A 15,557-nucleotide genomic window follows, 5' to 3' on the forward strand; every position below is an offset into this window, starting at 1 on the left:
CTGCAGGCTGCCCCCAAAGACTGAGGGCCAGTAAGAACAAGCCGGCAGCCAGGCTGATTCCACGCAGTTGCATTCTTCTCCGGCTCCCGCAGCTCCTTCAGCACCCGCACGAGATCCCTGGCTAGCTCGGACCAACTGACATAATCTTGAGGGTTTATGGGGAGAGAGCTGGAGTCGGAGACGGACAGCGAGGGTGTCCCAATTGGGCCCGTGGGCTTAGGTGAGACGAAAGCTTTTTAAGAGTTGAGCGGGGGTAAAAAAAAAAATAATAATAATAAATAATAATAATAATAAATAATTTTTTTAAATTGGGGGGGGAAAAAAGGGAGACGTTTCTTGGGTGCCCCCTCCCCTCCCCAAAGCCGATCTCTCGGGAGCACTTTTCCCTTCTGTCCGGACTTGCAAACTTTTTCTTCACGCAGGTCCCACAGCTCTACTTTCCTCCCTCTCTCCTCCCGCACCGCCCCCTCCCCACCAGCCCTGGGGAATTTGAGGATCACTCCGCCCCGGCTTTAGCCTGCACCAGCAACCTGCGAGGGAGTGACGCTCAGTTATTTGGGGGAGGGAAACTTTCAGGCCAGTTGACCGAGCACCGTAAGTCCAACCGGGAAGCTTTTCTATTTGTTCACTTGCACCTTCCGTTGGCATTACTCTTCCCTGCCCAGTCCCACTCTCATTCGTGAGATCCCCAAAGCCAATTACAAGTAGACCTTAGCTGGGACTATTTTTTTCGCGGATGGATCTTGGAGGAAGTGTGTCTTTTATTGTTAATGGCTAGAAAGAAATTTTGGTCGCCGCTCCCGGGGCTGCTGGTGCTCTTTGCCTTACACCTGCTCGCAAGACAGTTTCTACATACAACAGAATATGTGAAAATATTAGAACTATATAAGTATATTTATATTATTAAATATATTCTTATAACCGAAGAATTAAGAAAATGAACATTCATGTATGTGAAGACTTTATGCGTGTTATATACATCTAAGATTGAGGCGCATTCAGGAGATATTAGTAATTATCATATGGTTGGATGTTATTGTAATATAGTCATATATTTTTATTTAACTGCATTGCTAAATGCCATAATTTTTACCTTTTATATTGAACCAACGTAAAAGGTATTGATTCTCATTGCGGTTGTGTTTCAGAAGGATTTAGTACAGGGAATTAAATAACTTTCTTGCAGTTGCCTTTAAAAGTAACACAAACACCAATTGGAAACGTTTATATAGAGTTAATGGCATTTGCACTGATGTTTCCCAAATAAACATTACTTTCGTAATCCTGATCTACAGATTGGTTAAAGTACCAACAGGCCCGGAAAATACTTTGTGTGGACTCCTGGGAAGATCTTTCGGAGATTTGCCCAAGAATTCTTCAGAACATTTCTGTTATCTCAGACCCTAGAATCTGTCACTTGGGAGTCTTTCAAGGCTTTGGACCTATTCATGGGGGCCCTCTCATCCTTAGGTTCTACTCCATTTTGGCTAGATTTCCAACTCCAGAAACCACCACCACCGCCAGCCCCAAGAGCTTAGTATACAATCAATTAGAGCTTAGTATATACAATCAATTAGAATGAGTGTTGTATGCATTTGGGCCAAGTGTGCAAGTGCAGTTTGGGGCCCATTTGTAGAAGTCAGTCCTGTGCCGTAAATCTATTTATGTGTAATGGTTAACAGTGGTTTATGGAAGTGTATGCTGCATAGCTGCTTAGATCTTAGTCTTATAGGTCTCTATGGGCCTGTGCATGAAAACTATGCAGATGCGTGGGAATGTTATGTGCAGAGGTGCCTGAAAGTGAGAAAGACACCCGGCTGCCCAAGGTAGGGGGGGATGATTGACACCAGACAGCCCCGCCCCTTTCCCCTCCATTCCTTCCTCTCCTGGTGTATGGAACTATCTTTTGAGTGCGGCAAGTTGTAGCGGGCACCGCTGAGTGTTTCCCTTTGGGGCACGTCTTATCTAGAAGCTGAATTTAGTTTCTTCCGAAGTGAGTCAGTTCTCCCCCCAAGCCCGTCCTACCGAATAAGGAAGCAGCCGCCGAGCATCAGCGGAGCCCTGATGAGCCTGGGCTGTGGAGCCGCTTAGCAGTCTCCCGGGACCCAGCTCCGGAGGAGCCGCAAGCATGCACCCTGGGTGAGCTGTTGCTGCCCCGAGCTCCCCTCCCTCTTTTCCACTTTGAGCTACTTTGCCGGGCCAGGACTGTAGTTGTACTTATGTCATTGCAGAGAAAGTGGGGGCAGGCAGCAAGAAAGGGTCGGGGGCTATGGACAGACATAGGACCCCGGAGCCTAGAGAGCCCATGTTACTCACCGTTCCTCCTGTTTCAGGTTGTGGCTGCTCCTGGTTACGTTGTGCCTGACCGAGGAACTGGCCGGAGCGGTGAGTCTCTTCTCCTGACCCCTTTCCCTCTTCCTCCCTTGACCCCCTCTCCATTCCACTTGTGTTTGTGTTAGGGGGTTACAGAAGGTTGCACTGCGAAGCAGAGTTCACATCACTCTCGTTTCTAGTGGGAGTTAATGAGGTTCTTAGAGAGGAATAGCGCAGTGTCACACGTATGCCTTTGGGACTCAGGCATCTTTCTGTCCCAAAACTTCGTAGCGCGTTGAGAAAATAAAAGTAGAAGACACAAGAGGCACACATTTCCCAGCCTGTTCCCAGACGACTTAAGAGGAGTGACATCTGATGCCTTTCTCTGCATCTATCTCCAAGGAGGAAGAAATGTAATTTTCCCTGCTCTACAAGAACATGAATTGGCACACAGGTTTGAGAGTGGGAGGAGAGCACAAGGAGTGGGAATTGAAAGTGTCCTGAAAATTATGGAAGTTAAGCTTAAGTATTTGCTTGTGAGTCCTTTGACAGTACCAGATGAAAACATCTGGATTCTTTAACTACCTGAACTGAACTAATACCACTAATGGTGTTCAATTTCTGTCTGATGTTTCCTTCCACTGGTTTTCTGTGTTATCAAAAAGTTAAAAGTTAGTGTTTAGAATAGAAAAAAAATCTAAAAGTTAACATCTTATAGGCTGTTTAGATATCATCCATCAAATCAGCTAGGAACTGCAGGCAGAGGAATTTCTGTAGACATCTGGTCAAGAAAAGTTTAATGGATCCCAGAAAGTGGAGAGACCTCAAATGTAATTACTAGGATAATTTACCAAAGGTGGAATGACCCAAATAGTCAGAGATGCTGCTGTTTTCCAGCGTCAGTAGCTGTTTATGCTGGCAGAAATAAAGTTAGCTGTTAAGTTCAAATATGAAGTTGTTCCAACTATTAACTACTATACCACTGCTCTACTTAATAAACTGTTAATAGCCAAAGTTACGCACTATGTAGATGACAGATTAATATATATTCCAAATATTTACTTTGTAGGTTTTGACAATTTAAAATGATTGGCTGTATTTTTAATACTTAAAATGTTTTTAAATACTATTTATAGAGCCATACTTAATGCAACCCAATAAAATTGGCTAATAGTTTATGGGAGGAAAAAGGATTACTTTGTCCTGGCATATATCTTTAAGAAAATATTAGAGTGAAGTGAAATGATTTCTCTTATGAAAAGAGAATGATGCCAGAATACTTGACTTTTAACATCTTGTGAGACCCCCCCCGCCCCCCAACTCAGAACATCAGCTCCTATGTAAGTAAATTCTAAACTTTGTAAACAGAAGTATTGATCTAGGGTTCTGCCTACTTCTCCATCTGATTCCTCCAGTACACAAGTTTACTTATGTGTTACCTTGAGACTCAATACTACATTTATTGAAAATGCCACGTTTTGATTAGTTAACAATTTGGGAATCTTGCCACTTGTAAAAATGTTATGCTTGGGCAGCATACCCTCCAGCAAAACCTTTATTTTCAGACTCTAGCTGATTGTATTCAGTGCACTTTGGGAGAAAAGGCATTAACAAATCATTCTAGATAGCTGGAGACTTCCCAAACACTGCATCTCATCACTTGATCTCCTTAAAAGTCACTGAAGGATTATGCCTTAATTCTTAGAAGTATTTAAGCATGTCTCCAAAATCAAGCCCTGCTTTGGTGTGTGGATTTTAGATTCTGTGTCACTGTTTAACAGTGTCACCTTCTGTCAGTGTGAGTGACCCTGGTAAGACTAAAATAAACCTTGAGATACACTGACAATATTTTTTTAACCTTGCTTATGTCCAGAGCTGCTTCCTTCACTGCTATTTACTCCTGCATAATATCTTTGACAGTGTAAAGCTATTTTGTTTTCATTTTGTGGAAAATGGCAAAGAAGAAGAGGAGAGTCACAAGATAAGTTCTCAAAAGGTGACTTTTCTGAGGACAAGTTTCTTATTTGTTTTTACTCTTTGTACCGGATTCTCATCTATATTGGATGGTCTCATCTCCTCCTCTCAAGTCCAGTTTATCCTCTGGGTTTGTGATGTTTCACCTTTCAAGTGGTCTTAGATCTTTGCATTCTCTGTACCTTGTTTGACTAACATTAATGAAAAATAACTTACAACTAGGCTGACAAGGAACTAAGTTGTGGTTCTCTATAAGAAAATTTGTTCACTGTGAGTTAAGTTGCCAATAACATAATATTGGTGAGCATTTGAGATAGGGTCTTTTAGGTGCTTTTGAGTTATCTTTGTTTATAAAGCAGTGCTATTTAAAGGGATGGAAAGCTAAATGTTAAAACCTGGGATTAAAGAATGAGTTTCTGTAAACTTCTTTTAAAAGAATGATGATCTTCATTGAGGTGAAATATTGGCACAATTTATCTGAATGAGATAGAGCCTAGGATTTCAGAATATCCATAATCAGTTTTGGTTATTAAGTTCCTGAGGCACAGCACACAAAGATTTATTTAAACATAGTCTCTAACTTTCTAGGATTTCACTTTCTCAGACAATGGTGGTCATTACATTCCTTAAAAGATAAGATACCTAATGATAAATTATTATCTGCATGTACCTGCATCGTTTTAAAGAAAAGACTACAAAGATTCACGTCTCGCCATAATAGGCCAACATGACCAGCAGTTAAAATATGCGCCCAAAGTAGTCAGGGTCCTTATTTTTTTGTCCCACTTTACCCTAAATCTACTTTCATGGGTAGCTCTAATACAAGCAAGTATATTTGAAGTCAAAGCCTAATGAGAATCATTTGGGTGGAGAAGATGCAAAGGGGAGAAAATATACGTCTGGCTATTCCCTTCTGCAAAGAGCATAGGCAAAATGCCTTTAGCCACATTCAAATCAAGGTGTGATTGAAATACAAACTTCTTTCCTTAAAGTTGTAACCATAAATTCACCCATTTTATGTATACAATTCAATGATTTTTAGTAAATTTGCCAAGTTGTGCAACTATCACCATATCCAGTTTTAGAACATTTTCATCACTTTGTAAGATCCTTCATATCCAGTCATATCCCCATTCCCACCCCTAACCCCAAGCAAGCATGAATCTACTTTTTTATCTCTATATATTTTTCTTTTCTGGGTCTTTTCATATAACAGAATCATATAATATGTAATCTTTTGTTTGGCATCTTTCACTTAGCATAGTGTTTTTGAAGCTCATTCATGTTGTAGCGTGTATCAGTGTTTTACTCTATTGATATTGGCATTTAATATTGGTATTCCATTATGGATATACCCCATTTTGCTTATACATTCACCAGTTAATAGACATTGGGCTCTTTCCAGTTTTTGGCTATTATGAATAATGCTGTTATGAATATTAACATGCAAATCTTTGTGTGGACATACAATTTACTCTTCTTGAGTAGATATGTAGGAATAGATTTGCTGGGTCATATGAAAAATTTATATTTATGTTTATTTAAATATTTTTCCATTTTAAAATTGGGTTGTCTTCTTATTATTAAGTCGTAAGAGTTCTTTGTATATTCTGGATACATGTCCTTTGCCATACATATAATTTGCAAATATTTTCTCCCAATCTGTGGATGATGGTTGGTCTTTTCATTTACTCAGCATGAAAATTTAAAGTAGTCTTTTGCTATACTTTCTAGAAAATAACCTATATCAGATAGTTATGAATAATCACAATATATAACATGTATATGTGTGTGTACACCTAGAATATATCTCTTGGGATGACTGGGGATACTGATACATATGTATGAGTACATCATCAAGGGAATCTTCAAATGACTACATGAATGGATAACACATAACTGATAATGTGGCTACATTATTGACAGATCAAAAACAAACATTTCAAGACAGGAGAGGAGGGGAATTAGATATTAGTATTTAATGTGTTACTAAAGAAACAGATATATAATTACATATCACAAATTTGTTTTATTATATTTATTGATGATTGTATTTCAATATAATTGGTTTCCACTGTAATCCCATGTGCTTTATTGAATATATTTAAATTTTTTTAATGTTTATTCATTTTTGAGAGCGAGAGAGACAGAGCATGAGTTGAGGAGGGACAGGGAGAGAGGGAGACACAGAATCTGAAGCAGGCTCCAGACACTGAGCTGCCAGCACAGAGCCCCATGCAGGACTTGAACCCACAAACCGTGAGTGAGATCATGACCTGAGCTGAAATCGGACGCTTAACAGACTGAGCCACCCAGGCACCCCAAATACATTTAAAAATATTATTCTGAAAAGGAGTCCATAGGCTTCACTAGACTGCCAAAATAATCTATGACATTACAAAAAGAAACCCTGTTTATGCAATTGGATTTTAGAATAAACAAATTGTCACTTTCTAAGGCTTGTTCAGGCATGAGGGCATTTGTATTGACTACGAATACAAATAATCTGTTAGATTTTAGGCATATCATGGAGTCCCCAGTAAATATGCCCTTATATACTAGAATCTAATGATCCAGCCAGATCACAGGAGCAAAATATGCTGTTTCCCTAGTTACTTCCTTAATATAAGAATGAAATAATTCAACATCATATTGTAAGTCCTAGCCAGAGCAATTAAGCAAAAAAGAAATAAAGGCATCCAAACTGGAGAGGAAGAAATTGTCACTTTTTGTAGATGACATGATATTGTTATAGAAACCCCTAAAGATTCCATCAAAAAAAATGTTAGAACTAATAAATTCAGTAAAATTGCAGGATACAAAATTAATACACTTAAAAAATCTGTTGTATTTCTTTACACTATTAAAGAACTATCAGAAAGAGAAAATAAGAAAACAATGCCATGCACAAGTGTATCAAAAATAATAAAATACCAGCGAATGAGTTTACCAAGAAGGTGAAACACCTGTACAGTGAAAAGTGTAAGACATTAATGAAAGAAATTGAAGGAGACACAAATAAATGAAAACATATTCTGTGTTCATGGATAGACAAAAATTAATATTGTTTAAATGTGCATACTACTCAAGCAACACACACAGATTCAGTGCAATCCCTATCAAAATTCTTGTGGTATCTTTCACAGAAATAGAGCAAACAATTCTAAAATTTGTATGGAACCATGAAAGATCTCAAATAGTCAAAGCAATCTTGAGAAAGAATAAGAAAGCTGGAGGCATCACACTCCCTGATTTCAAACTATATTACAGAGCTATAGTAATTAAAACAGTATGGTATTGGCATAAAAACACATAGAACAATGGAAGAAAACAGAAAGCCCAGAAATAAACTCATGTATATATGGTCAATTAATTTGTGACAAAAGAGTCAAGAATATACAATGGGGAAAGGACAGTCTCTTCAATAAATAGTGTTGGAAAAATTGGACAGCCACATGCAAAACAATGAAACTGGATCACTATCTTAGACCATAAACAAAAATTAATTCCACATGCATTAAACACTTAAATATAGGACCCCAAACCATTAAACTCCTAGAAGAAAACATAGGCAATAAGCTCTTTTACATAGGTCTTAGAGATGATTGAATTGGATACCAAAAATAAATAAGTGGCAGTACATCAAACAAAAAACTTCTGCATAGAAAAAGAAGCCATCAACAAAATGAAGAGGCAATCTACTGGAAGGGAGAAAATAATTACAAATCATATATCTTGTAACAGGCTAATATCTAAAATATACAAAGAATTCATACAACTCAATAGCAAGGAAAAAAGCAGACCTATGAAAAATGAGCAGAGGATCTAAATAGACATTTTTCCAAAAAAGACATACAGATAGCCAACAAGTACATTAAAATGTGTTCAATATCATTAATCTTCAGAGAAATGCATATCAAAACCACAGTGAGATATCACTTCACACATGTTGGAATAGCTAGCATCAAAAAGACAGTGATAACAGGTGTTGGTGAAGGTGTGGAGAAAAGAAAACCTTATGCACTGTTAGTAGGAATGTAAATTGGTGGGACCACTATGGAAAACAGTATGGAAGTTCCTCAAAAAATTAAAAATAGAGCTACCATGTGATCCAACAATTCTACTTCTGGGTATTTATTCAAAGAAAACAAACAAACAAAAAAAAACAATTTGAAGAGATATACACACCCCCATATTCATTGCAGCATTATTTACAATAGCCAAGACATGCAAACAACTTAATTATTCATTGATAGATGAATGGATAAAGAATTTGCTACACACCCACACACAGTAGAATATTATTAATCCAAAAAAGAATGAAATTTTGCCATTTGCCAAAACATGGATGGACCTCAAGGACATTATGCTAAGTGAAATAAGTCACACAGAGAGAGACAAATATCATATAATCAATCTTATATGTGAAATCTAAAAAAAGAAAAACCAAGCTCATAGATACAGAGAACAGATTGGTGATTGCAAGAGGCAGGGAGTAGGGGATGGGAGAAATGGGTGAACTGTTTTTTTTTTTTTTAGTTTCATAAATTGAATAAAAATTTTTAAAGAATGAAACAAATAGATCAATATCAATTGTCAATATGTATTAGTTTTTACTTGCCCCAATTATGTGAATAGTTCCATAATTTCACCACCATGCTTGGAGTATAGACTTGTCCTATTCTGTATGGATGACAGAACATACACATATAGAAAAAACTTATTAGGAAAGTGCCATGTTATATTAAACTATCAAGTCCTTGTAAGCTGACTATATGTCCCAGTGAGGTAGATCATAGGGCTCTAACTTGTTTTAAAATCTGACTAAATGTAAAGACCTGATAAACATGCTCAAAGGAAAACAGTGATGGGAAAATTAGCTAAGAGCAATTATCCACTCTCTTACCATCTTTAATTATTCCCTCTCCTAGGATTTCTTTTCTGTTCTACTATAATGTCTCCTCCATTATAAAAAAAATAATTAAAAACATAGCTTTATTTTTCTCCATCACTCTAACCTTCTCAGTCATATTACCACCAAACTTCTGGTTATTGTCTACTGTTCGTCCACAACCATTTACCTCTAAGCCTATTACAGTCTAGACTGAGGCTATTCCACCAAAATTGCTGTCTTTCAAGTTACTAATAGCTGCCTAACTACTGAGCCCAGTGGATTCTTTTCAGTCCTCATTCTATCTGACTTATCTATTGGGTTTTCCTGCAGTTTTATTGAGAAATAACTGGCATACATCACTGTATAAATTTAAGTCATACAGCATGATGGTTTGATTTATATGTATTGTGAAAAGATTATCACAATAGGTTTAGCAAACATACATCTTCCCATATAGATACAATAAAAAGAAAAAAGGGGAAAAAGTTTTTCTCTTTGTGATGAAAACTCTCAGGAATTACTCTCTTAACATCTTTCCTATACACCATACAGCAACGTTAGCTGTAGTCATCGTGTGTACATTACATCCCTAGTACTTATTTACCTTAAAACTGAAGTTTATACCTTTTGAACACCTTCTTCCAATTCTCCTTCCCCCCATCCTCTGCCTCTGGCAACCACAAGTCTGATCTCTCTACTGTAGTGTTGGGCATTTTCCAATCATTCTGAAACTACCTTTACTTTTTTAACTTTCAAGACACTATGCCTCATTATTTATCCTTGTACTTCTCAGATATTTTTATTTGATTCATTCAACATTTTTTACTGAGCAAGCACTATATTCTAAATAGTATGTCAGGCTCGGATGACACAGTGATGAACAAGTTTGATCTGATCTTTGCTGTCATAGAGCTTATAATCTTCATTACTCTCTGGTCCTAAAATGGTGCTTTTTTTCCTCAGCATTTTATCCTTTGCCTTCTTCTTGCGTCAACAGTTTTAACTATGATTCCTATACATTGATGACTATCAATTTATATTTCCAACTTAGACATGTCTTTTGAGTTCCAAATCTATATTTCCAATTACCTAGTAAGCCCTTGTACTTGGATATCAATTCGTTGATACATACAAAACACTTAAAACAGTGCCTAGAGCACTCAACCAATGCCAGCTATTATTATTTTCTATTGCCCCAGCACAATGTATCCAAAAATGAAACTGTTTTCCAATCCTTTCCATGAAACTCCAACCTGCTGTTCTCTCTCTTTTCTATCTTTGTGAAATATCACTATTTACCCAGTTTCAAGCAAGAAACTATAGAATCAGCCACTAACTCCCATTATCTCCATCATTCTCACCAAGCTCCATTAGTTTTACCAAAAATCTGTAGAATCTAGCTATTCCATTCATATTCTATTGGTTACAAATCTCATCATCATGTATCAATAGCCTCTTAACTAGTTTTTCTACCTGCTGACTTCATTCTAATCTCTGCACTGCCACCAGAGTTATTTTACTAACAGCAAATACAATTACGTTATCTCCTCATTTCAAACCTTTGTTGGTTTCTCGTTTCTTGCAGTATTAAAATACATACTCCCTAGATTAGCACATTCAAGGGCCTTCATTATCTGGCCCCAACTACCATTCTAGCCTCATGTCTGTGTGGTTTTTTTCTTGCCAACCCTCCTTCTCTAGCTCATAGTGTACATTACACTTCATTCAGACTGAACTCTCTATTTCCAAACTACCTTAGGTTCTTTCCTATCTCTTTGCTTTTACATATGTTGTCCTCCTTACTTGGAGTGTCTTGCTCCATTATTTACACTTTCTCCTCTACCTAGGGAACTCCTACTCAATCTTTAATACTCAGATAAAATGTTATTTTTTCTATGAAACCATCCCAGACCTCTTCAGAAAGAAAGTGTTCTTCCTTCCCCCCAGATTCCAAGGTTCTTTGGGCCTCCTTATAGCCCCTGCCATGTAGTCGTGAAAGTCCTGTGCTTACTTGTCTGTGTTGCCCTGTTCAGCCTTGCATATACAATGTCCAGGATACCGCCAACCATATAGTGGGTGATCAACAAGTGACTTTCAAACGAGTAAGCAGATTTATTCCTAATGGCCTGCAACAACTGCCTTTTCCTTGTCTACCTTAACAGTTACTAGTGTTGTGTTAACTCTAATAACAATTGCTTTGATGGCAAAATAGCAATCTTTTTCAATAGTGTAACACTGAAGAGAAAAGACTCTGGAATCAGACTTGTGTTTGAATTCTGCCTCTGCCCTCTAACAGTTCCTAGCTGTGGGACTTAGGGCAACTCAACTTACCTTCCTGAGACTCAGTTTTGTCATCAGTAAAAGTTGCATAATGACATCTTCCTCTCGAGAGTGCTGTGTGGTTAGAAGAAATAACATATGGGGGCGCCTGGGTGGCGCAGTCGGTTAAGCGTCCGGCTTCAGCCAGGTCACGATCTCGCGGTCCGTGAGTTCGAGCCCCGCGTCGGGCTCTGGGCTGATGGCTCAGAGCCTGGAGCCTGTTTCCGATTCTGTGTCTCCCTCTCTCTCTGCCCCTCCCCCGTTCATGCTCTGTCTCTCTCTGTCCCAAAAATAAATAAACGTTGAAAAAAAAAAAAAAGAAGAAATAACATATGTGAGATTACCATTCACAACATATGTGCTGAATTCCCCTTCTGTCCCCCTTGTAGGAATTCTTGATTTCTTTTATTCTTGAGGGAAAACTAAAAAAGGATTCCCCAATTTTGACAACTGATACATGACAAGGTGAGAAAAAGGGAGATGTCAAAGTAGACTCTCTCCTCCACAGACTGTATGTCTGGAAGATTGGCTCTGTTTCTCAGTTGTCCCCCTTATCTCTTTTTCCCTCTTCTACCACATTAAAAGTGACATATAATTTCTAGTGCTTTAAGTTTACAAAGTATTTTCTCAATATTATTTTATCAGCTGCTCACAGTGACCCCGTGAAATATACAGGGCAAATATTTTCAGCCCAGAGGGATTAACTGATTTATCCAAGATCACACATCCAGCAAATGGCAGCATTTGGGTTAAAACCCACTATACGGTGCTGTCTCTCTAATTCAGGCATTTTATCGTCTCTTATCTGGACTCCTACAACAGACCTGACTGTTCTGGTTTCAGTCTTCCGCTGCCTCCTACCTTCTTTCCTGATACCCATCCTCTCTGCAAGCAAAGGCCTTATTCTAAAACACAAATATGATCGTACCACTCCAACGTTTGTGAAAGCTCCTTATACCCATCATCATCTGGCCCTGCCTACCCATTTGATTCCATCTGCTGTTATTGTTCTAGAACTGATGTTTAGATCACAGTTATACTTTTGATGTTGGCTCAACATGCCATGCATAGTCACTCCTCCTGCTTTTCCTTCTGTTTGAAACACCCTTCTTTTCTCATCCCCTGCTTTCCTCCTGTCTCTGCAGATGGACATATTATTCTTCCCTTAAGGCCCACTTCAGTGAATATTTATCTGAAACGACTCCTTTCTATCCTTCTGTCTCTCCTTCTGTTTTTCCTTCTTTCCTTCCTTCAAAATGGTATTTATTTAGTGCCTACTATGTGCCAAACACTGTAGTCATCCCTGTCGTTTGAAGGGCCATGGCAAGTACTAAGCCAGGGTGGCTGCAGTGTGGGGGTCGGAGAAGTGGAGGGAGGTAGGCAAGGATGGTGTAAGAGGAGGCTGGAGGAATAGGAAAGAGCTAGACATTCCCTGCACTCTTGTTGGCTCCCTGACTCCACAGAGCATTTACCTAATACCTGTGGTAAGGTGTATTTCCCTAGATGGAGGATGATAGGCATCATAGTTATTGCTGGCCACCTACTCTGTGTTCAGCACTGACAAACACTTCATGCATGGTGGGCTCAAATCTGTGGCACAAATCTGCCCATTCCAGGTTTATAAAATTTAGGGAAGCTGTATGTGTCTTTTCTCAAGCTCTTTTTGTGTTCCATGCCTAAGTCTGGAGGTCTACTTCCTAATTTTTTTTTCCTTTATGGATTATAGTGTGGTCAAAAAATAGAGAACTCCAAATCTGGAGCCAGATGTTCCTGGGCTCAAATATAGACTCCAGAACAAACTATGGCCTGAGGACCATTCACTAAATATATTAGCAGCTGTAAAATTATTACTATTGTTATTCTTCTCTGATCACTCACTGTGACTTCCTGTGTGCTAGGAATGAGTAGTGAACACATTTGATGGGACATTTTAGAGAAAATTGCTTAATTATTTGTTGAATTCCTTTCTCAAGCTTCCTAGGGGAGAAGAGGAGGTAGAATTGTTACACTGGTTCCAGTTTCTCCAAAGTCCTCTACCTCTGTGGCCCTACCTTTGTGACCCACTGTGGAGACCAAGGTCCCAAGTAAAGATTACATCTCAAGGGAGCTCCTCAGGCATCTTTGAAGTCCTAGTTCCCCTTTGTCTAACAACAATAGGGCTAGTTTTCCATTATCTTTCAATTTGGTTTACTTCTACTGGGGGGGGGGGCGGTTGGTGCTCTTCAGTGGAAATTTCCCTGGCCTTAAAGCTCTATAGCATTTACCTCAGAGAGACCAGGCTTTCTGGGACTGCTGGCCAAGAGGCTGAAATGGTCCTTTGGGAGACAGATTCTGTGTTGAGGAGGGAATAAAAGTTAAGTGGCATTTCTCCTTGCTCTCTGAAGCTTTGAATGACCATTTTTTTTCTTACCCAGAGGGAAGAGGGTTGGCAGAGACAATTGAAAATGCCTAGAATCTCTAAATTGTTTGTAAGTGTCGCAGATCCCTTAAAGATGAGGATTAATTTTAGACTTACAAGATTTATGTGACCTTGCCTTGGAGATAAGATTAAGTTGCATAAATACTTACCAGCACCTAGCCTGCAACTAGATATCCAGAGCATGCTCAAAGATAATAACGTTCATGTTGATGTTGATAATGATGAAGAAAAAGAATAACTAGAGCATTTTTCAAAATTTTCCCTAGACCCTTTTCTCCCCAAACTTTTTTCATATGACCCCCAATATAATATACAAATTTTTTCATATGATGCCCAATATAAAATCCAAACCAAAATAGCTGTTTTGTGGGGCACCTGGGTGGCTCAGTCAGTTAAGCCTCTGACTTCGGGTCAGGTCATGATCTAACGGTTCATGAGTTCCCGACCCGCGTCTGTCTCTGAACTGACAGCTCAGAGCCTGGAGCCTGCTTCGGATTCTGTGTCCTTCTCTTTCTGCTCTTCTCCCGCTCATGCTGTGTCTCTGTGTGTCTCTCTCTCAAAAACAAATAAATATTTAAAAAATTTTGAAAAAAAAACCTATAGGAGGGTTGGAAGATGGCAGCGTAGGAGGACGCTGGGCTCACCGTGCATCCTGCTGATCACTTAGATTCCACCTACACCTGCCTAAATAACCCAGAAAACCGCCAGAGGATTAGCAGAACGGAGTCCCCGGAGCCAAGCGCAGACAAGAGGCCCACGGAAGAGGGTAGGAAGGGCGGCGAGGCGGTGCGCACTCCACGGACTGGCGGGAGGGAGCCGGGGCGGAGGGGCAGCTCGCCAGCCAAGCACAGCCCCCGAGTCTGGCTTGCAAAAAGCGGAGGGGCCTGACGGACTGTGTTCCGACAGCGAGTGCGACTTAGCGTCTGGGAGGTCATAAGTTAACAGCTCTGCTCAGAAAGCGGGAAGGCTGGAGGACAAAGGGAAGGAGAGCTGCTGAGCCCCCTGACGACAGAGCTCAGTTTGGTGGGGAACAAAGGCGCTCGCCAGCGCCACCTCCCCCGCCCATCCCCCAGCCAAAATCCCAAAGAGAACCAGTTCCTGCCAGGGAACTTGCTCGCTCCGCACAAACACCCGACTCTGTGCTTCTGCGGAGCCAAACCTCCAGCAGCGGATCTGACTCCCTCCCGCTGCCACAGGGCCCCCCCTGAAGTGGATCACCTAAGGAGAAGCGAGCTAAGCCTGACCCTCCTGCCCCCGTGCACCTTGCCTACCCACCCCAGCTAATACGTCAGATCCCCAGCATCACAAGCCTGGCAGTGTGCAAGTAGCCCAGACAAGCCACCCCACCCCACAGTGAATCCCGCCCCTAGGAGAGGGGAAGAGAAGGCACACACCAGTCTGACTGTGGCCCCAGTGGTGGGCTGGGGGCAGACATCAGGTCGGACTGGGGCCCCGCCCACCAACTCCAGTTATACACCACAGCACAGGGGAAGTGCCCTGCAGGTCCTCACCATGCCAGGGACTATCCAAAATGACCAAGTGGAAGAATTCCCCTCAGAAGAATCTCCAGGAAATAACAACAGCTAATGAGCTGATCAAAAAGGATTTAAATAATATAACAGAAAGTGAATTTAGAAT

The 15,557-nt window shown here is 40.0% G+C and overlaps 2 protein-coding genes across 12 annotated transcripts in view; one reads left to right on the top strand and one right to left on the bottom strand.

Annotated features, from left to right (window-relative positions):
• COL4A5 (collagen type IV alpha 5 chain) overlaps positions 1 to 430 on the bottom strand; it is a 269,256-nt gene extending 268,826 nt beyond the window's left edge. For 5 of the 8 annotated variants that reach the window (XM_040468444.1, XM_040468445.1, XM_040468446.1 and 2 more), the window contains exon 1: positions 2 to 429. In XM_040468444.1, coding sequence (XP_040324378.1) covers positions 2 to 73 — 72 coding nt within the window. In that variant the 5' untranslated portion in view covers positions 74 to 429. Of the gene's footprint in view, position 1 lies in introns of all 8 variants that reach the window. The other 3 variants (XM_040468447.1, XM_040468448.1, XM_040468450.1) reach the window with 1 other exon arrangement.
• Positions 431 to 1,865: 1,435 nt separating this feature from the next.
• COL4A6 (collagen type IV alpha 6 chain) overlaps positions 1,866 to 15,557 on the top strand; it is a 314,655-nt gene continuing 300,963 nt past the window's right edge. For all 4 annotated transcript variants that reach the window (XM_040468485.1, XM_040468487.1, XM_040468486.1 and 1 more), the window contains exons 1-2: positions 1,866 to 2,139; positions 2,334 to 2,385. In XM_040468485.1, coding sequence (XP_040324419.1) covers positions 2,129 to 2,139; positions 2,334 to 2,385 — 63 coding nt within the window. In that variant the 5' untranslated portion in view covers positions 1,866 to 2,128. The remainder of the gene's footprint in view (positions 2,140 to 2,333; positions 2,386 to 15,557) is intronic.

The sequence above is a fragment of the Herpailurus yagouaroundi genome, unplaced genomic scaffold (assembly GCF_014898765.1).
Source record: "Herpailurus yagouaroundi ecotype Mexico unplaced genomic scaffold, PumYag 67700, whole genome shotgun sequence".
In the NCBI taxonomy this organism is placed as follows: Eukaryota; Metazoa; Chordata; class Mammalia; order Carnivora; family Felidae; genus Herpailurus; species Herpailurus yagouaroundi.